The 22,829-nt window shown below is 35.6% G+C and overlaps 3 protein-coding genes across 5 annotated transcripts in view; 2 read left to right on the top strand and 1 right to left on the bottom strand.

Moving 5' to 3' along the window:
• The window catches only part of LOC132698043 (hemicentin-2), a 456,593-nt gene that overhangs the window by 343,882 nt on the left and 89,882 nt on the right, over positions 1 to 22,829 (bottom strand). The gene's annotated exons all lie outside the window — the stretch shown is intronic.
• LOC132698214 (uncharacterized) lies at positions 8,063 to 9,911 on the top strand. Its single transcript, XM_060664165.1, has 3 exons — positions 8,063 to 8,160; positions 8,233 to 8,488; positions 8,551 to 9,911. Exons 1-3 carry the CDS (start codon positions 8,107 to 8,109, stop codon positions 9,000 to 9,002), a joined length of 762 nt encoding a protein of 253 aa, XP_060520148.1. The 5' UTR covers positions 8,063 to 8,106; the 3' UTR covers positions 9,003 to 9,911.
• LOC132698315 (uncharacterized) lies at positions 11,178 to 12,912 on the top strand. Its single transcript, XM_060664310.1, has 3 exons — positions 11,178 to 11,357; positions 11,411 to 11,651; positions 12,182 to 12,912. The coding sequence occupies exons 1-3, from the start codon at positions 11,304 to 11,306 to the stop codon at positions 12,832 to 12,834; spliced, it is 948 nt and encodes a 315-aa protein (XP_060520293.1). The 5' UTR covers positions 11,178 to 11,303; the 3' UTR covers positions 12,835 to 12,912.

Genomic DNA, 22,829 nt, shown 5'->3' with positions numbered 1-22,829 from the left:
GTTCTTCAGGAATTGTTAATCGTACACAGCAACAACAAAAATTAAAAAGTTAGCAAAATGTTGCGAAAGAAAAAACGTTTAATTTTTTTTCAAAAAGTTGGTGTCCGCATAGTAATCAACTTGTATGCTCTACTCATGCAAAATTTATTTCTTAATCTACAAACATCTTGAGAGATTGTATATGAAAAGGTCGCGGTTCTCACTCAATCTTCTACAGACTCTACTGGGACTTAAAAGTGCCCGCTAGCAAGCAAGCAAGCTAGTTCTCTACTATGTGGAAGTAGAAGTCAAACCCTTTGAACGAACCTTAAATTACCTAGTTATTGGGAGGCACACTAATTCAGTGTTACTATAAACACGAGTCATTTTAACAGCGAATCAGTGAGAAACTCAGCAATGATAAAAACTGGAAAACAAAATATTTTGGTGCCCATTATAAGCCCATGCCTAGCGATTAGAAAATATTTTCTGTTATTTTTCAGTTGTGAAAAACATACAAATTTCCAAAAACTCTTATTTTAACGTATTCTATAAGCTGTGATGAAAGAAGACTCAACTTAGGAAACACTTGTTAACTAGAATTAAAATTTAAAACTAAGATGGGGGAGGAGGGTCGCAAACCCGCTTGCCGCACACATAGACATGCGGTCACGTATTAGCAAGAGCGTAGCACGACGTGGAGTTGTCTCGTGTATTTCGCGGGGTGATACGGGAGAAGGGGATCTATCTGTCCAACTGTCACAACATTTCCCCCGAAATATAATGCTATACGGAAGCAGCTGACACCGCCACGCAAACTTGTCTAGTTTGATTCGAAACGGGAGGAAATTGGGGGAGCGCGGATTACGTCCGAAACACCAAGATCTGTATACCGTGCACGCAAGTTTTCCAAATCTAAATTGCGAATTGGATTTTAATAGTGTGACTGCTATCAGATGTGCAATCACCGTTTTTGTTTTTGGCCAAAAGTTAAACGATGAGTGAGCAGGTGCATTATCGTGATGCAAAATCAATGAATTGTTTTCCCACAATTCCCGACGTTTTCTTCGTATTGCTTTATTGACCGTACGACATTGTGGTAAGAACTCTTGACGACGTTACGATAATCAAAGAGCAGCCACTTCTCTAATAGTGATTTGACAATTTTTCAACACCATTTGTTTCACTTCTTCGACGCTTTCATCAGTTATTGACGTGCTGTGGTGTCCAGACGCTAGGTTCTTCATCAGCGTCTTCTCGTCCATCTTGGAACAGTTTATACAACTTATAAACTTTTCTTTGCTTAAAGTAGATTCACAATATGCCGTACTGTATTCTATTTCTTGCACAAAATTTAATGCAATTTTTTTTTATTGATTGATTTGTTTTGACAGCAGAAAATCGCCGAGTACACAAAACACGTCTAACGCATCTGTCTCACAAAAAAAGTAAACGTGAAAACTGGTTGCAACTGTTAATATATAGCCCGCCAAATTACAAAAGTCACCTTACTTTTTGAACCCACCTTGTTCGTCCGTTGAATGCGATTTTGCTTGGTTGCTGTGGTTCCAGTTAAAATTGAAGGCAATTCAGTTATGTTTATTCGGGTTTTAAATTTACTTTTTGGAATTGAAAATTGTATTACAATATCGTGTGATACAAAGTATTATCCACAAAAACAAAAAGAAAATAGAACAGTGTTTAGAGCTTAGTGTAAAAAGAAAAACATGTAAAAGTAAAAAAAATAATTTTTATTTAACCCTCGATAGCACGGTAAAAACGAATCTAAAGTCAATGTTATAAATAATGAAAACTGAGAAAAAATAAAATTGGGTGGTTCAAAACGAAAACAAAAGCGAAGGCAAGAAAAGATTACAAATTACACATTGAGTGTCGATTTAAAAGTCTAACAATTGTCATGTAAAAACATGTAATTTCGTGAAAATCTGAACTTTTAGTTCTTATTTATTTTGATTATTATTATTATTAATATTATCATCATTATTGAAATAAATGCTATTTAACTGGGCGATTCTTACAGCATTTGTAAGGAAAATATTTTCAATATACAATGGTCTACAACGGGCCTTCAGTTTTCATAAATTTGAAAAAAGAATACTAATAATTTATGGTTTTCATTTAAACTTGTCGATAATTGAACTGTACTTTAATAAAAACGTTCAAAAACTAATTGGATCATGGATCATGATTTTGGTATTTAGTTTTTAGTTTTTTTTATGCTACACGAAAAAAAGCTCGAGATAAGATTTAGTATAAATTGAATTGAAATATACTACTACAATAATACTGCGGATCCAACTAATAAAATTTTAAAAAATTCAAAAATTCCATTTAATTCCTGAAAGACCAGTGCTATATGTGATAAAAGAGAATATAAAATCCTATCAAGTTTATGATAAAAAAATTTTTTTCTTAGAAGTATATCTTACAAACCATTCTCTTGGCGGCGGATGTTAAGATGACATTTTTTCCTTACTAATACTTGAGGAATGACGCTTTGAAATATCGAACACCCATTTACAAAGATTGTATAATGTACACTAGATATTGCATTATTATTATAAATCATTATTGAACTGTAAAACTACGGCTATGCGTATACAATATGTTTTCCAATAAGTGCCATTTGGTGGTGCTATTCTTGTAGTAAAGTATTTATTTTCAACGGAAACATTTCATATAAGCAATGATTGAATGAATTAATAAAGTCTGCAAGAGCTTTTGATATATAGGGCATTTGAAATTTGAAGAAAAAAAAGACCAGAAAGCACAAAAATAATTTTCAGTATTCAATTTAAATTGTCAGTAATTGACTTCACTTTAGCCCTCAGTTTTAGTTAGTTAGTTTTTCACTCGAAAACGGCGAGCCCCATGAAAAATAGCAAGAGATAAAATTTACTTCAAAATGAATGGGAGTTTCGAAAACTATGTTTGTTTTTGAAGGATTAGGGATTTGAAGATTATTGCAAATGCAACTGGTAAGTTTTAAAAAAAATGCCAAAGCCCTTGCCGATGACTGTTTAGATGAATTTTTTTCTTAAAAATACTTGGCTTTTTCAAATATTTATTAAAAAAGACCCTGTATAGCGTATATTGGATATTGCATTAGAACGTGCTTTACTTTAACAACAATAAATCTCATGTGGTGATAAAAAAAAATAAAACCGAGAAACCTTGGACTCATTATTGGAAGCTTAATTATAAAAAATACTACTAGAGATGTGATCGCGATATCTCAACGGGTTATACTACGCCGCTTGAATATTGCAGACGTCACAATTCGCGCATTCGTTCGTTTCTGCAAAGTGCCAAATATGAGATTATTTTCGGAATCGTATCGCTCCATTAACAATGGCAGATAAGATTGTTTACCACTCGATCGGGATTCTCAACATACTCGATCTGCATACAAAATACTTTGTAAGAAGCGATATAAAGCGCAATTGATCTTCCGAGAATGCCGGTTGTTTGGTTTTTCCCGGTTACTTAGGCTGACTTTACAATAACAGCAACAGTAACAGTAAAACTTATTAGTACTAGCATACACTGTACGGAGCACACGAAAGATACTATTCACCAATGGTGATATTTCAAATGCGGCAAAGATAATACGAGGATTTATAGAGAGAAAAGATGTTATTGTCACATCTTTCTGCAGTTATACTCTCTGGATTGAACAGTAGCTCTAAGTGAACGTGTTTGAAGAATTTGAATTAACTTTTACTTTTCTTGTTCTAAAAAATTTCACAAAACTAAAATCCAATTAATGTCTTTCGCAAATATCTAATAATGTTGGCATTGACCCCATCCATATAGGTAAAATCCCTAATAAATGTAATAACGTAAAGAAAAACTACACGAGAAATAGCCGTTTTCTCCAATTTCCATGCCGCCTCGTCGTTCTTGTGCTATTCAATTTTGCTATATTATAAAATAAGTAAGGGCATGGAGTTCACGCATATTCCAGCCCATTTCGCACCGCACGGTACGTAAGGGCAAATCGAATTAAACCATGAATTTGCGATAAACGCGAGAAATTTGGGTATCGATTTTTCTGAGGAAATTCGACACCACTTTTTATCCACAGAAAGGCGATTTTAACCAGCTTTTTTCAAAACTATCGTAAATGTGGGGCTCAAATACATTGTTTACAATTTCATTAGCGCCGGATTTTATATTGATTCTTCAAGAACATTTCGCGCTGTTATATTAATTCTATACAAAATTCGGATTGTATTATCGCCCAGATCTTTTAAACACTGTAGAGCTAAATATCGTTCATAGAGATCGTAATAACTCAATGTTTCGAATTCCTTTCCAACGTGCTAATTATAATAATTTAAAACTTGATCTTGTTATCGGCAATTTTCGCTCTTTTGAATCAAAAACAAAAATTCCTCTACAGTAAGATGACTACTGTGATTTGTTTTACTGTTATAGTTTTGATAGTAGTTCCATCTTGTTCATTTTCTACTTGCTCGTTACATTAAATACGTTAAGTAAATAAATAAAATAAATTCGGTGATTACATTCATTGAACAATTTTTCACTAAAAGAATCACAATCATTTAATAAAGTCATAAAAATGTATAAATAGAGTGATAACGAAAATATTTAGATTTCTAAAATGATCGCTAGGGTTCACAAATGTCATTTTATTTTTTTAATGTGATTTTCCTTGGAAAAATGTACAGCAACCATACAGCTACATTATTTTGTAAAAGACAACGTTCACTTATTTTTAATAGTTTGCAGGCGGCAGTTAAATGCATCAAAATAAAATCATGAGAAGAACAATCGCTGCAATCTTAAGACACGTTCTTCAAGCACTCGTTTATAAAGCAATCGCTCCGCTGCCTTCCGCTTGTAACAAAGTGGGGTTTATCAAACGTTTTAACTATTATATGTTTGCCCTTCAATATACGATCCAGATACAGGTATGTAAAGTTAAAAAAATTCTGGAGAAAAATGACGTGAGGAATGTATTTTTCCCACTTGTCACTTCGCTTGTGTGACCAATGGGAGGTGTGGACTTTACATATCTACTTTGCTCACTTATATAATGTATTACTCCAGTCAACCCAACAGACATACGAGCTGGGTTGAAAAAATAAGGTGACTATTGTAATTCGACGGGCTACGTACATTCGATCTTCGATACTTATTTTTTCGTTATGTTGGTACATACAGCTCTGCAAAATACTTGGAACTTTGACAACGGCGACGACGAACCTCGCTCTGGACGACCCAGCACGTCAATAACTGATGAAGAAGTGAAACAAATGGTGTTGAAAAATCGTCAGATCACTATTAGAGAAGTGGCTCAAGACATCGGCACCTCTGTTGGCTCTTACTGTGTATTTTTTGCCCAAGTTTTAGGCATGAAACGTGTAGCAGCAACATTTGTTCTGAAACTACTTAACTTTGAACAAAAGAACCGTCGAAAGAACTTCGTACAATAGCTGTTAAACGACGTCAACGATGATCGTGATATGCTCAAAAACGTCATAACAGATGTCGAATCGTGTGTATATGGTTATGACTTCGAAACCAAAGCCCAATCGTGCCAATGCAAGAACCCAGAATCGCCAAGAACGCAAAAAAACACGTCAAGTTCGATCAAATGTCAAGGTTTTGCTTACTGTGTTTTTGCCACAAGGTCGTACGGTCATGGTCTTACCTTGAAGTTTTGCGCCGTTTGCAAGAAGCAAAACAAAGAAAAAGTCCGGAATTTGGGACTTTGCATCACGATAAAACTCACTCTTCGTTGCTTGTGTCCAACTTTTACGCCAAAAACAAAACCATAATTAGCCACCATATTCACCGGATATGGCGCCCTGCGACTTTTTCCTGTTTCGAAAACTTAAGAAACCCATGAAAGCAAGTAGGTTTGAAACGACTGAAGAGATAAAGAATAAATCGCTGGAAGAACTCAAGTCTATACCAGAAAGTGCTTTAAGAATTAGAAAAGACCAACGTCTTTTCCAATGTTCGAGTATTATATCTGGGAGGATTACTTTGAAGTACATCAATTTTGATAAATAAATAAATTCTTTTTGGTAAGACTTAAAAGTCACTTTACTATTTGAACACACCTCGTATTAATTGAATTTAACGAAATTAGACCTTACACTTACACTAATAAAATTATAAACAAATTCTTCACTTTTATGCATCTGACTAAACATATCTTATGCTAAATATTTTGAATGAAAAAACCTATACAAATTGTAAACGATGCAAATGTAAGTACCACTTTTATTCACCGAACAACAAAACAAAATTAACTGCTTACGACTTTCCCAAACTGTTTAAATATAATTTGAAGTGTGGTCATCTCCGAGTTACGTAGAATACGAAATACATTTTCCTTTATGAGCAATAAAAATTTGTATTAATTTTTTCTTACATTAAGTTCTTTAAAACGAGATTAAGAGCACATGTCAGTCTCACAGCATTTTCTATCGGTATACCAACAACCTGTCTTACATCCAGTTCCATATGCATGTATTTTTTTGCCGCTATCATAATGCGTGCTGCTTGAAAGCGCAGTTCTCCAACTCTCCTTCCTAACATCCTCCGTTATCCAATCAGAACAATCCTTGTTTCATCAAGCCGTCACTTGCATGTTGTTCCGCGACGATGCCACAATCACCACCGAACACACAGCCCGCGGCATTAATCAGATTTCAGGCCAAAATTGCTGCTTCGAATGACGATTAGTTGCTTAGTATGGCTGCAGTAACGATTGCGACGGTTTCAGACGCCGTATTCGACGCAGTTTGATCGGAGAAGGGATTGCGCGGAATCATTAGTAAATGGAAAGCGTCAAAAGTTACCGACAACGAAATTGTAAATGTCTAATAATAAAAAATAAAATAAAGATCACATCAAAAAACTGATGAAAAAACTTATAACAAAATACATTCGCCGAGAGGTGTAAACCTCTTATGCGTTTTTATCCCTCCTTAGTTTTCTATTTCTACATTGTCGATGTTGTTTCTAATTTACAAATAAGTTTAACCATCATTGCCGTGACAGTCTAAATATGTTATTTGCTGATATCTTGAAGCCTTTTTGTAAAGAGAAGGATTGCAATTCCTCAAGGGAGCTTGTGGTCCTCTTTTGTTCATTGCATTATTTAAAGAGACTACACCACTTTTGCTGGCAGTTACCTTACCATGCCGTTTCTGTTTTCCATAGCAACAATTTTCATGTATTTTATAGCAATTTAAACTCCATATTGTCATGCAAGCATGTTGTGAGTATAAACTTAATTGTGAATACCTATAAAATAGAGTCAGACATTGATGTTTTCTTGTAAATACTTAAAACAAAGCCTTTTAGTCGGACTGGGCAATAAGTGCATTCGTCAGGGAAGACTAGTTAAATTTCTAAGTGTTTATTTTGATTTTCAGCTAACTTGGTCCAATTAAATTAAAACAAAACAAATTAAACACATATATGTTACACAGTAATTATAATAAACAATTATCACCGTCAAACAACTCTTCAAACTTATCGCATACAAACTATCTTTTATCAGATATTTATTTGCACAGTGCAACCCTTTCATTAAAGTAGGCTAATGATTATAAACTTTTATAGGCATGAAAACTAGGATAATTTAAAGTGACTCATAATAGAGTTAAATATAAAAAGACTCGAAAGAGTCAATATTCTAATGTCACGAATTTAAATTTAAATGCTTCGCCTGAGCGTGATGGACCTGTGCAAAATCATATAAATTTGTCAAATTAGGAGCTTTATATACAAAAGAGGTGTCGAGGTCTCTAAAAGATATAAGCTACTTACAGACAACTGATTGGTTTTTAACATTTTGTAAGTAAGTATTTAACCTAGAGTGACATCTTACGCACGTCTCATCAGTGCATAGTTGAGTATGTTATAGTGTTACTTTCGCAGAGGCGCGTGCCGAATAAGTAAATGATAAAAATAATGCAACTTGCATTCCCAGTATCCATCACCTACTATACTAAATCTTTATCACGATCGAATGTGTTCGGGCACTTCAAACAGAAAAAATACATCTCTATAAAAGCACCTACTAACATTGACCTCGATCAGTCTAGATCGCTCGTAAAAATGATCTCAGCAAAAGTGTTCCTGTCGCTATGTGTGTGCGCGATAATAGTTCATGTGAGTATAGAATCCAAATAAAATAGAAAATACGCTATAACAGTGGCGAAATATCATTGGCTTATCGTCTAGGCCAAACCACAAGTATCGTATTACCCTGATAACGCTACGGATGGCATATTCGACCCCGTCAAGGTAGCATTGGAAACTTTGACGGATTTGGTAAGGAACGCGGTCAACGAGGCACTGCTGACATTCGAAAATTTAATCAGAGACATTTTGAACGTCGCCCAACAAATATCTAACGACGCGTTCAGTCAAGTCACCAAGATAGGTGGCGGATTTATCGAACAGATTGACAAACTCGTTGCCGAGGCGACAGGTTTGGGTGAGTCTACATATCTTCAACATACGTTGGAACTTTTGCTGATAGTAAAACATGCGCTGCAGGTGTCGACATCTCAGACTGCGTAGATGAAGCCGTAAACCAGATCAATGCATTAGAGAATCGTGTGTCTAGTACTATAGGGGCTTGTATCAACATCGAGGTCGACACTGCTCTCCGTTTCCTTAACGACAGTGTCAACGAGGTCAACGCGACTCTCGGCCAGGTAGAAGATCTGGTGGTTGACTTGGCAAACTGTGTAGACGTGTTTATCTTGGAGATTCCCGTCTGTGTAGCTGGCGTCTCAGCGAAAGTCGTCGTAGCTACGGCCGAACTGCCTCTTCGTGTTGCCAATATAGTCGCGTCAGCAGTATCGACCGTACAAACGTTCGCTACCACCCTGGGGTCCTGTACCACGGGCACCATTAGTAGTATGACACAGCAAGGGGCAGACATAGTAAACGACGTAACCACTTGTGCCAATAACAAGATGCACAATGCGGCGCATATCAAATGAGAAGCTGTTTAGTTTAGTGTATTGCGGAAATAAAATTTTAATTCTCATCTCGTGTTGTTTCGGTAAAAATATTTTTTTATTAAATTTGTGGTTATTAAATCGAGTTTCTAAACTTTCTGCCATTGAAACCTGCTTTGAAAGTAAATTTTATGTGAAGAAATTTCTTTAGTCAATGTATATATCCATTTTAAAAATGGTATACGGGGAGTTATTTTATAAAATCGCCATTTGCATTATCCACCAAACGCGCATGAAATTATCCAAAAAAATATTAATTCAATTAATAGTTCATGGAAACTAATATTTTTTTTTTTGAAGAGCTACTGAGAATATTATGAGGGTAAACAAAACGTAAGACAATGTATTTGTGACATTGATTTAGAAAACGGCTTACAGTTAACGGATTTGGTAAAAATATGTCAATAAATGCAAATCTACTTTAGCAAATATAGAATATAAACATGGTTTTTTGGTATATTTAGCAGAAATGCAAATTTTTGACCTGTATAAACTGTATTAAGTTAGACAAATACAAAATCTATTTAGAAGTATATAATCTTTTGAAAGAATGTTAAAAAAATTCTGGGATATCATCCATTAAATTTCATACAGCCATATAGTATAAATAATATAAAATATTTAAATCGACGCGATGTAATGCCAATCGAGATCTTGCCGACACTTCTGCAGCTAAATTACTTATTACATATAAAAGAAACATTTCATTTTTAATGGACTTGAAGCCTGATTGACTCTGTGTTATAGTTTTGTTTAGTTTTTCGTAATAACACCTAACGTTAATAATATTAATTAATAACATAATAAAAAAAATGCTTTATTTTATATAAGGTTCGAAATTATGTAAATAATTTCTGTTGGTTAAAACATTTTGTGCAATAAAAACGAATTTTTGACCCATTTTGTTAGCGTTGCAATTTGTCTGCTCCTTTTTAGCCCTCCATCACTTTGATAGTTTTTTGAATAATCATTGTTTTAAACATCCAATAAAATTAAACAATTAAAATAATGCCGATTATTATTAGTTAGAAGTAAAAGAGAAAAGAAATTTGTCAATTCGTGGAAGTTTATTATATACAATTGTTATATTGAAATTTTTAGAGATCGAGTCATATTTTAAGCGATTAACCATTACCGAATACGAGTAGAGAGGGATAAGGGTTAATTAGGACAGTGACAAATTGCTCTTGGGCAGCACTGCGGACGTCTATAAGAAGGTACAGTTCAGGGTTTCGATATAGGTGGAGTATTAGCCAAAAAATACGATAGCTCTTTGTTTTATGGTACGATTTGTAAGACACAAAATTTTCGTGAAATATATTTCTCCTCCCTTCCGTAAATTACCTAGCTAAGAACCGTTACAGAAATGCCCGACAAGCTCATTATGGCTAGTGACGAGCATCGTAGCCCTTCCAAAGTGTGAAAATAATACAGAAGAGAGTAGAAAAAAGATATTTGCATTTAAGAAAGTCGAGAATATATCAAAAAATTACTGTAAATTGAAAAGATACTTGGGTTTATTTAAACTTAAGCGCCTTATTTGTCCGAGTATCTGGCTATGGACAGTTCGAAGTTATCGGACGCCCCACGTTCAAATATTCATAAACAACTAATACGGTCCGCTCAGCCGATTAAATTGCATAATTAATGGGCATCATTGACCTATAATTACAACGGTTAATTGTTAATACGGTCGACACAATGCCACGTATAGCTGGAGGATTATAATTATCAGGAGTTGGACTTTAAACGCACCCTGACGTCACATCTAGTCGATTGCGGCCATTGCTGTATGGGAAGTTTAAAAGGTTATTTTTCCGTTCTATTCAAAATAGGCAGCCTTGGCTCCAGACGAAGTTATGATCTAAAATCTGAGTTTTAGCAGATTTGTTTAATCTCCGTAAAAAAACTGAACGTTTTAAGGAGAAAACTTTCACAAGCAACATTTTCGCCATAAGTTCTCGTTAAATTTACTAATTTTCTAACGCACACCTATGCTCTGTTATCTTCTTTGATGGAACCACTAACCAACAAATCCAAATTGAAGTATGTACTTCACGTATATTAAGCCCCTGATTTTATTTACCGCCTCATGTACGTATTATCTGAGATCGCTTAGTCAGGTTGGAGTGGTATTAAATAGTGCCAACTAAAACGCTGACCGCATTAGAATCAAGTCAGATTTATACCGTAGACTACTGGATTACTCCATCAACACTGAAAATAATATAATTCCGATGTTGAGATAACGGACGACCAGTGTGAATTGAACCAGCAACCGAAATGATGTTGACCAGGCTGTTTTTTGCTTTGTGCGTTGGAGTCATGTTCGTCCAAGTAATTATACCATATATTTATCGATACCACATCGATATGCTAATTATTTGCAGGCCGAAGTTCGCCGGCCTGAACCACGTGACATTTTCAGCGACGTAGAAACACTCCTGAAACAATTGGCAGACGACGTGGAGGAACAAATTCGGAACGCGATCGACGGCCTGCAGGAATTGTACGACCAGATCGTCTCCATAGCTGCAGATATCGAACAGGGTATCGAGGAGCAGCTTGTAGCGGCCACAAAGCCCTTCATCGATCAAATCAACGAACTTTCGAATCAAGCTTTCGAACTGGGTCATTATTTTTTCAATAGCTATTTTCTTTATCGTACTTAATTTGAGTTTGGTTTTGACTTTTACAGGAGAACTTAGAAAAAGGTGAATAGAATCTTGTCTCAAGAATAATTTTTTAATTGACATAAGTCAAATTAAAAAAATAACTGAGGTCCTAAACCTCGATGATGATTTACAGTCTATAGACTTCCCCTGGCAAAGGAACAAAACATCAAACTTGACTCATTCCATCGAATCTGTGAGTGGGTAGAAAATGGAAAGCTTCTTGGTATAACCATTGGCGATAGTTAAATAGTTATATATATAATAGTTATATCGTTATTTGATAAAAAGGTTTTAATCGTATATATGCATGGCCAAACGAAATGGCTAGTATGAATTTAAATTTTATGCACTTAGATTTCTCTTTGTAGAATAATTTCCATTCTCAATTCTCTCGTACTATTTCGGTTTAGTGTTTCTGTTTTTTTTCCACCTCCTACAATCACTTGTAACATTGCACAGACAGAGTTAAGTCTTATTCTCCATCAGGCGTGGATATTTCGGAGTGCGTGGTCGATAGTATAGACGATATCAGCGCCCTGCCCCGCCAGTTATTACAAGACGTAAGCACGTGCGTCGGAGAGAAACTTGAAGAGGGTCTCGGCATTATTAACGAAACTATATCGACGGTCAGCTCTAGCATCGAGCGCGTGGCGAACTTGACCTCCGAGCTTAGCGACTGTAGGCAGCAATCGATACTAACCCAAATAGCATGCGCCGGGTCGGTAGGCATCAAAGTTGGGGCGGCAGGAATTGAAATTCCTGCCATCATAGGCAAAGAAGTTGCGGAGGCTACAGTATACGTGGCGACGTTCAAGGCGGGGCTAGCAGTCTGTACAGTCGGGGTTGCGGATCAACTAACGCTCGAAGCGACCTCTATTGTCGCCGATGTAGTCGACTGCGCAAATGATAAGTTCTCGGGCATCACAACAACAGCTGTACCGAGCCCAACAACTCGCGAGCCAGCTACAACTGGCGCAGCTACGGAAGAACCGACTGAAGAACCAACGACGACCTCAGTAGAAATACCTGGTCAGAGCACGCCTGGTCGGTCTAGTACAGATACGACTCCAGCAGGGACGACAAGTGAAGTTTTCCCGACGACATCAGAAACTAAAAATTACGAGAAAGGAATTCTTTAATTTACTAATTTACATCAGTAGGATTTTGCCACTATTATTTTCAGAGAGATATGATAGAAATAAATATTTGAGCATAAGAAATTGCATTATAATGACGTAGTTTTATTATTAATTCTCCAGTATCGATATGGTGACAACATTCCTATGCTTTAGAAGAAGAATAAAGCAAAATCAGACCGAAAACATAGATGGATATCCTGTTTGTTTACCTCTAGATTTGACTAGGACCAACAGTGTGACACGACAATGGCCAGAGGATTTTTGCTTTTCCATATAGATTAAAGAACGAAAATGGGTAAAGAGAGAAAAAGCTGGAAAATACTAAATTTGAAAAAAATATTCTTGGCAAAATTGACGCAGTTTTTTAACGAAAATATTGCCATAGTGTTTACTAGCAAGTTGAAAAAAAAGCTATTTTTACTAAAAAATAATTAAATTTAATAATCTAGAATTATATTTTCACATACCTCGTAGGTTTAACATCGATTTATTTATCGGGTTTTCCACAATAAGCATTTTCATAATATGTTCTGCAGTTTTGGGTCTCACTAAATTCGAAAAAGGGTGTCTCTATCTATGCAGATAGTAGGCGCATCTTTCATGTTGGGTTCGTATTCTAGTCACTATTGATCAGGTTTTACCTGACAAGTGAAATCCTGGTGGTTTTTGGCGCTCTGCTCGTGCCAAATAAACTCGTCACTCAAATATCGTTTACCACTCTTATTGCATAATATACCATTTAGTTGCTTTTCTCAAAACTATGAAAGAAAAAAAGTGAAAATAGTATATTATGCAACAAGTGCGCTAAACGGCATTTGACTCACGGGTTTATTTGACCCGAGCGGAGCGCAGTGGAGCGAGTTTTTAATAAACGAGTGAGTTAAAAAGTTTACCGAACGTTTTGCATACTATGCTTTTTCTTCCACCGTTAGTTTTTGGGTACATTTTCGCAAAACAAGACGAATACATTCACTGACATGACTGTCAGAATTGACAAACGTCAAAACTCAAAGCGTGGGAAATATCTCCGAAAACATCCGATTGCTCCCAAATCGGTGCGGTAAAATCCCGGAAATGTCCGAAGTGCCTTGTATTCATGGAAAACGAAACTGACGTGGCAAAGTGACGCTTCCTGCACGCTAGATGGGTAATTAGGGATTTTACAGACGGGAGTAGAAAAAAATGTTTTTCTACTCCCATCTGTAAAATAATAATTACACACCGATCTAGCGTGCGGGAAGCGTGGGTTTACTACGTCAGTTTCGTTTTCCACGAATCCGAGCCACTTCGGACATTTCCGGCATTTTACCGCACGGGTTTGGGAGCAATCGGATGTTTTGGGAAATATTTCCCACGCTTTGAATTTTGAAGTTTGTCAATTCTGACAGTCATGTCAGTGAATGTATTCGTATTTTGCGAAAATGTACCCGAAAACTAACGGTCGTAGAAAAAGTATAGTATGCAACACGTTCGGTAAACTTTTTAACTCACTCGTTTATTAAACACTCGCTCCGCTCGTGTCAAATAAACTCGTGAGTCAAATAGCGTTTACCGCACTTGTTGCACAATATACTATTAAAAAACAAACTTGCGATAAGGAAATTAACTTCAACTCCGTTGAAGAAAGAAAAATTTCAAGAAAAACTAATTAGGCGATGAAATGGTTGTCTCCCAAATATTGTTATTGTTATTATAAAAAATGCCCATGAAAATTTGTTTTAGTTACGTTTATTAATTACTGAAAGTTAAAAACAACAATTAAAAAAACACCCACCAAAAAATTTAAAAAAATTGCATCGTGTCTACCGAACCTCAGAATATAAAAATCAAAATTCTGCAGCGTTATTGCCTCGTAGCTGCGAGAATATTAGAATTCGGTTAGGTTATCGAGACTCCATCTGAGGGACGCGGCAATACGTCACGAATTGAAACGAAATGAGGAAAACCGATCAATGCGAACACCAGCGGGATGGAAATCATTTACCAATTGAATTAATTAGGTTCGTATCATTGAAAAGTGTATTGCCTACCCTCCGACACCAAAGCAAATTGTTTCTCGGCTACAATCACGCGGTATGCATATTCATGGAGGACCGCGGCTCTATCTATCGCCATTATTTCGTAATAAAGCATCGCACGAACCTATTTCGCCTACATTATAAATTCGGGCTGTTATGCTTGAATTACTGGTGACGACGCCACGAACTTTTTGTATCGATGGACACGTAATCTACAGATTGTTATAGGAAGAAGAGGGATGGCTGCTAGATACGTTTTCTTGTTCTTTAAACAGACGAAACTTCGACATAGACTCCTAGACACATAATTTCTCCGAGATCTAAAAATATACAATGCACCGAACATTAACAAAGAGAAAAAGGGACACTTTCGGTTTTCTCATTTTTGTGTATCAAATTCGCGACTCTCTCTGGACTCTGTATAGATGATAAAACTAATAATAATAATTAAATATATATAAATAAATTTTCAACTACTTTATTAAACTGCATAGAATAAAATATATTTTAGAGTGCTTCATTTTTAGGCGATATTTTTTTTTCTCTGTGCTATCTGAAAATCTGATACTTTATAGAAAATAAAAAATTATGCCGCTGGGTAAAAGGCTTTAAGTGCAATAGCGGCTTAGCTCATTTAAAAATTCATTTTCCTATTTAAATAACACAGGAACATTTTTTTTTTCGGTTTTTACTTGACTTTTCGACGCGAAGAAATTGTTTTTGGGAAGAACGCGTATACAGCTTTTGTAAAAAGTTCCTATGCGTACATTCTAACGACCAACAGCTTCTATGTTATAGAGTTGTGAAAATAGATGTTCATTATAATTGATATCAAATCATTTCTAACTTCGGATTTATTATTTTTACATTAAATAGCAATTAATTATAAACAAAAGAACGCTTTATGTGAGTTATTATATGATTCAAGTTTCTAATTTCCCAAATTATTTTGGAATCAAATAGAGAAAATTAAAAGTCCACTCTAAAATTTAGTGAACGAATATAAATTTTAATTAATAAATAATGATATGTAGAAGTGTAATTTTTTATGTTGTTTTGGAGTTTCTGTTGAGTCAACTCACAGACTTATAATGAACATTTATTTCCTGATATATTTTTTTCACTTTATTTTGAATTTCTAGATCTATCAATTTGAGGTTTGTTAAAAAAATTACATAATAATTAATTATATTATTAATATATTATATATGACAAATATTGATAAAATGAGATATTTTGCATATGCAAGGCCTTATAAATGCGTCAACATCATTTATCGGTAAATGTAAAAGCCCACCATTGTTTCAATCAGTTCTAATTTGAGTGAATACGGCGAGTGAGCATGGCGAGTAAGCGAAAATTTTGATCTCTAGATGATAAAATTGTAATTCGGGAGATAGAACGGGGAGAAAAGAAAAGTGATGTGGGAAGTCGATACGTATCCACGATTTGGAGGTGCAAAGAAAAAATCATTCAGACGGAAGCGGCAGGCAGTTCTAGTAAATAACTAAGAAAACCAAAAAATGAAGATTTCCAACAGCAATGTCTTAGAAATGTACCACTCTCTGAACCTATCGTAAAACTAAAAAGACAAAAGTTTGCTGAACAGCTTGGCATTATCGATTTCAATGCTCCGGAAGGACGGTTGGGGAAGTTCAAATAGACACATGGTATAAATTATGGACAGATAAGTGCCGAAGCCCATAATGTCGACAGAAACGTCACTAAAGATTGAGCGGAGAAGACGTGGCCGAAACTAGCAGGAAAGTACCCTGCTGACGATATTTTTAATGCTGACGAAACTGATATTTTTTACAAAATGACGCCAGATAAAACTCATATAACAGTATAACAGTGTTAGTAGTTGCCAATATGAGTCGTAGAGAGAAAAGAAAGTTAGTCGTAATTGGAAAATCAACTAACCCAAGAGGTTTTAAAAACATTAAGCATTTGCCGGTCACTTACAAGGCAAACAAGTCTGCATGGATGACATCGCAAATTTTTGAAGAGGAGATATGGAAATGGGATGCAAAATTAATGGGGAGGAAAATATTACTTCTCTTAGATAACTGCCCGACGTAATAAAAAGTCTTAAGAGTCGATACAAGAAAAACATTTTAATGGAAATGATCGAGTCCGAAAACAAATTTTTCATTAATATGCTATATGCAGTCAACTTTATTAGTAAAGCTCGGAAACAGATGACAGCAGAAACAATTCAATACTCCTATCGTCATGCAGGACTTATTACCGAGACAGAATGCCAACAGGACTTGGAAGATAATCACTAAGCCAGTGGATAAAGCAATTTCAAACAACAATTACGTTTACAAGTGAGGAGTTGCAGGATATTTTATGGTGATAGATCAGGATTTACCTGCAACAGCAGACTTGACAGAGGAAGCCATATTACAACAAGCAAGAAAGGGTGAGGAAGAGCACCAAGAGGATGAAGAAGATGAAGAAGTTGATCTGGGACAACCACCACCCATTCAACAAGCCCTATATTTTATTAAGCTGCTAGAGAACTTTTTTATGTATCATGGGGAAGATGCCCCTCTTGAAGAAATGGTGAAAATACAAGCCAAAGAACGAGATGCCTATTGACATACTAAAAAAATTCAAAAGAAAATCACCGATTATTTGAAACATTAAATGTAGTTCTTAAATATTTATATAAAATGTTCCTAAGTAGATAATTCTTTATAAGGAAAACTCTTTATTACGAAAAAAAAGCAGTCCCTTCAATTTCGCTATATAGAGTTTCGACTGTATTTAGTTCTAGAAAATTCAATGTTTTCGGTATATCGTTTTGACACGAACTTTCTATTTACTACGTAACTTTTCTTGGTATTTTCTGTATATAAGTGTATATAATAAAAGAATATAATGTACCCAGAAGTCTTTCTCGGAATCGGCATATTTGCTGAACAACAGCAACTTGAGAGCGACTCAATTTCCAATTCAGTAGAGGGCTTCGCAAATACCTATCCGACTTGCGTATGTAGATTGGCTGTTTTGCGTTTCAAATTTTTGGCATGTAAAATGACGCTACATATTGTGCGGTGCGGTTGCGAACGTTTAATTGTTTGGTTAGTGTACAGGATGCAAAATGCCCCCCCCCCCCCCCCGGAATTTATAATTATATATATACATATATACATCGGCGAAATTTAGAATTTTTTATTGGTTGCCGCACCACGGATCTTGACGCTTCGGCTCTAATATAAAAGCTCTGGTTTCGGTTTTCGCATTTTTCACGCTCTCAAACAAACGCGCTTTTTATCTGAGGCGCGGCGGTATCGTCGTAAATTTCGTTTCGAACTTATCCAATTTTTGTTAAAAGCTTTGCCGTTCGCGTTTGAGCTTTTCAACTCGCCGAGGTAAAAAAAAAACAGTTTTCAGAAGCCGCTGGTCGCGCACAGTTAATGGTAATGACTTTAACTTTAGTGTTTGTAAATTTTGCAGCAAAAACATGTGCCACAAAAGCATATTCTTATATACGGAAAGAAACTCGTTTTTATTTAATTTAGATGCCGTAATCATAAATTACAATATGATATGGAAGATAAAAAATGTACTTTTGAACATTAAAAATAAAACCTTTTATTTGTCATTACGCTACTGCTTTTTTGTAATGGAAATATTAGTTACCAAAAATATTATAAAAATATAATAAAAAAATAGGAAATTAATTACCGGTTCAAAGATTCTGTGAATTTTCGATTATAAAAACAGTCCAGCACTCTCATAAAGGGAAATAATTGGTCACTAAAACTTATTATGACGCCTTTTCCAACATATATAAACTTATAATGCTAAATTTGCTTACTTACTGCAAAAAAAATATCTTACCATAAAGAAAATAAATTAAATTATATCTCTATACAAATTATTTTCTTTTTTTCTCAATAAAATGATAACAGAAAAAGAAGGTGCTTCGTTTCCTAAACTTAAAGGTCGACTAGTGGGTGCTCAAGGTGTCCTTTCACTCTGAAATGCAAAATGTACTACTTAAGGAACCACTATGAATACCTGTTCAATGTATTTACTAGAGAAAATTATTTATAATCTGGAAATAGAACTCGGCCCATTGTAAACTTTGGACTTCAATTTCATTTTTTTTAGAAACTAGTGATCAGATAAAAAAATGCTGTTTGAGAGACAATTTAATATGCTTTTTAGGTTCAGCATAGTAAAATAACTGCACGAGTGAAATTAATTTTTTTTTATTGCTAAAAACAAATAGGGTTGTTGACAACTAGCAACTCAACACTTATTTTTTAACAATGGGTGTGACCCCCTCTTGCCCTAATAACATCTCTTACTCGATTAGGCCTAGATCTAATCAAGTTCGCTATTGTTTCTTGTGGAATATTAAGAAACTCTTCCTCTACTGCAACAATAAGCTCTGGGATCGAGCTTGGGGTACGATGTCTAGTTCGAATTCTCGATTTCAGCTCATAAATGTTCCATCGGATAGAGGTCGGGACTGCCTGCTGGCCACTCCATAACTGGAAACCCGATTTCTGGATGAATTCTTCTCCAATGTAGTCGACATATGGTGCCACGTGATCTGATAAAATATCCTCGATGTTCCTAGCACCGATTAAACCTCCTGCTCCTTGACCAAGGTGCGTGCGTCCATTGAAATTGCACCCCATATCCTGCAGAAACCAGAAAACAGAAGAGACCCCCATTGGTATAATGTCCAATTCAGATGATCCCGTGCAAAGCGTAGGCGTGCTTGTCGATGAGCTGGAGTAAGTTTTGGACCAATTGCAGTTGTTTTTGGGGTCAGGTTCTTTTCAGTCAGTCTTCTTCTCACTGCCCACTGACTAATAGCCATTCTTCGAACTTAATGGAGCTGTTAATTGTTGCACTTGAACCGCCTGTTCCAAGGCGCCTAACAAAGGATCCAGTCTCCTGATACCATTGGATAATCTTCGAACTGCTGCGCGTGTTATATCCAGTCGTCAAGCAACAGCTCGTTGGAGAAGTCCACTTTCGATTAAGGCGATAACTTGAGCGGCTCTTTACGATGTAGTATGTATCAAATAACTACTGCATGAACACGTTTCATTTCTTTAACTATAGCTACGCATACAAAAGATCATCACTATTGACAAATTTAAACTCATACCAAATCATACTAAATTATCTTCCAAATAGCATGTTTGTTTTTTGGGTCAGATTAAAGTTTCTGGAAAAAAAAAAGAAAAGTTTACAGTGGCACGCAAGTTTATTTAAACTATAACCATGTTTAAAAAAATTGCTCTGAGAAAGAAATTTTCTCCTGTTTTGCCAAAAGCTTTTCATCCCATCTGCACTAGATTCTGACACTACATTTTTTTTAGCAACGCTTTCTAATGGTTGACGATTACTCGTGCTCCTTATGCTTTTCTTCTTCCTTTCATTTGTGTCTTTCTTGCTTTCTTTTTATTTGTCGGACAAATCATACAACTTTTGAAAGGAAGAACGAAAGAAAGATAGCTTTATATTTGACTAGTGGAAAAAATAATGATTCATACAGTTATTATCATTTTAATATGAGTATCAGGGTAGACGTTAAGAAGTAATATCGCCAATTTTATTTGGAGACGATAAAAATTCACCGAAAACCGCAAATTAGGTTGCCGGAGGAGTTTTTGTGGGAAAAGGTCCGGAATATATTCCGGAGCGTCCTCCGAAAGGGATTTGTTAACCCGGCGGCGTGTTTTTGCTAATAATCCCGTATCCCTTTCGGGGGACAAGAGGAATGCAGATGAGAAGCCGGGGTCGCATTTTGGGGCTTCGAGGTCGCCTGCTGAAAGGTTGTTGCGTTGAAGTTTCGTCTGCACGGACCGGATATGTCGAACGAGTATTGAAATTTCAATCGAAATTGCCGCAGAAATCTCACAAAGTGTAAGAAAATGTATTCGTTGGGCAATTGAAAATTTTAAAAATTTTAACTGTGAAAGCGTCGAATAATCACGAAGATATACGCCCTTTGGTACAGAAATAATCAGCGTCGAAAAAAAAATTAATTTTGTCTGTTCTCCGTTCTCTGTTCTCTGTCGACGCTCCATAAAAATGCGAATAACTTCCGAACGGTTTGAGTGAGGGAGCTGAAGTTTTGCTCCTTTTAAACTGGCCACGAGCCACATAAGCCCATAGGCAATGGCTGCCATTGGAAATTGGCATCTGTGTTTTTTTTGCGATTTTCGTACGTTTTTCGTACATCGCTATGAAACACGATAAGTGTCCGAGATTTGCATTTATCGATTTCAAAATTGGCACAAATACAGAGTTTAGTCCCGGAACCTATTGCAATTGGGGGGGCTGGGGGGTCGGAAAATATTTTTAAAAATTTAAAAGCCGCATTTGCATGGTAGCGAGAAAAAATCCTTTCTCCAAAACGGTAAATACGATCGAAAAAATTCTTGAACCAAACGAAGGCGCAACGTCCGGACCAAAAACCTTTATTCTTGATGATTTTTTGAAAATGTACAGGGTGCGTCGGTAATTCGAAAAAAAAAACTGAAAATCGAACTTCCTATATATCATTATTCACTAAAAGTTTGAGCTTTGATTCTGTCGGCAGTTTCTTTCACATGACTATGTAGCCCATAGCCCGTATGGAAGGCTAAAACTTTTGTATTTAAAGTTTTCACATGTTGTACAAGTGGTTCGGGATATTCTGCGCTATATTCAAAAACGTCATAAGTGACTCAAATATGTAGCTATTTTTTTAAAATATGGCAATGAAGAAAAAGCACGTAGTCACATCTAAAAAGTAGAAATTGAGCACAATCAAATATCATCAAATCTAAAAAAAAATTTTTTTTCTTTCATTATTTTGGTTTACAGAAAAACATGATTTTCTCAAAAACTATTAAACCGATCGACAAGATTTTAGACCCAGAAAACGCGAGATATCCTTGGCTATGACTTCTATTTTAGGCATTTTTTCGAGTATATACAGGGTAATTATAGGCAAAAATCTAAAATACCGTGAAAATTATGTTTTTCGGGGATGAATTATTAACTGTAAATCAAAATTCGTAAAAAATATTACTAATCGGTCCAAACACTGTTATAGGGCGGATCAAGAGCAACAATTTTTGTATCACATACGCTGTTCGAGATATTTGAAAAAATCAAAAAGAAAATCACCATTTCTCGCCCTCAATCTAGACGCGATGACGTCATTTACTATTACTATGGTTTCAAAAAACAAGTATTTTCTTGAAAACCGCTTATTCTATTGGTAAACAATTGGAAACGTGGGAGATCCATTGTGTGTGAGAACATAGTTTGAATTATATAAAGGATGTGTATTTCCGTTTTTGGTAAATGAAAAACCGTTGAAGAGGGGATAATTTTATTTGAACAGTATCGTATACTATGTCGAGAGGGAATTTCAGGTTACATCAATTATACAGGGCGATCGAGATATTTGAAAAAATATCATTCGACCACATTATCCATACAAATTTTTCATATTTAACAATGTTTGTCGTAACTTTGAAGTTAGGCGAGACTTGAAAGACACTTTATACGGGTACATGCATAATTAAATTACATCGATTTTGCGAAAGTTCCATAGTGGTCCGCACAAGATCTCGGTAACGGTTGGTCCTACGGACTGCCAAACTTTTTTTGACTTTTTTGTCTGTTGTCTGCGTCCGAAATTTGAAGCTATCGACTTCAAATTTGACAATCAAATAGTGGTCCACGAGATTAATTTTCTACAAACCCTTATTCTTCATAATTTGTAAAAATATACAGAGTTTGGCCGGTATTCGCAAAATATAATGGTAATTGATTATAACTAGAAGGCTGGGCTTCAACAGTCAGTTTCTTTTACACGGTCATTTAGCCGGTATGCACAGTTAAAACTTTTGTATTTATTTATATTTTTGTATACTTATTGTACAGCGTACTCGATTTATTTTGTGCTATCGACTTCAAATTTTGCAGACAAGTAGAAGTCCA

The sequence above is a fragment of the Cylas formicarius genome, unplaced genomic scaffold, assembly GCF_029955315.1.
Source record: "Cylas formicarius isolate icCylForm1 unplaced genomic scaffold, icCylForm1.1 PGA_scaffold_2__14_contigs__length_35257938, whole genome shotgun sequence".
NCBI lineage: Eukaryota > Metazoa > Arthropoda > Insecta > Coleoptera > Brentidae > Cylas > Cylas formicarius.
Note: the sequence above shows the minus strand (reverse complement) of the source record. Positions and strands in the feature narration are given on the sequence as shown.

Bases quoted from the DNA above. Each gene is read 5' to 3' on its own strand.
- LOC132698214 (XM_060664165.1), top strand. From the start codon at position 8,107: ATGATCTCAGCAAAAGTGTTCCTGTCGCTATGTGTGTGCGCGATAATA. The intron at 8,161-8,232 runs GTGAGTATAGAA...CTTATCGTCTAG, and splicing joins TGTGCGCGATAATAGTTCAT to GCCAAACCACAAGTATCGTA. The intron at 8,489-8,550 runs GTGAGTCTACAT...CATGCGCTGCAG, and splicing joins TGCCGAGGCGACAGGTTTGG to GTGTCGACATCTCAGACTGC.
- LOC132698315 (XM_060664310.1), top strand. From the start codon at position 11,304: ATGATGTTGACCAGGCTGTTTTTTGCTTTGTGCGTTGGAGTCATGTTC. The intron at 11,358-11,410 runs GTAATTATACCA...AATTATTTGCAG, and splicing joins TTGGAGTCATGTTCGTCCAA to GCCGAAGTTCGCCGGCCTGA. The intron at 11,652-12,181 runs GTCATTATTTTT...ATTCTCCATCAG, and splicing joins GAATCAAGCTTTCGAACTGG to GCGTGGATATTTCGGAGTGC.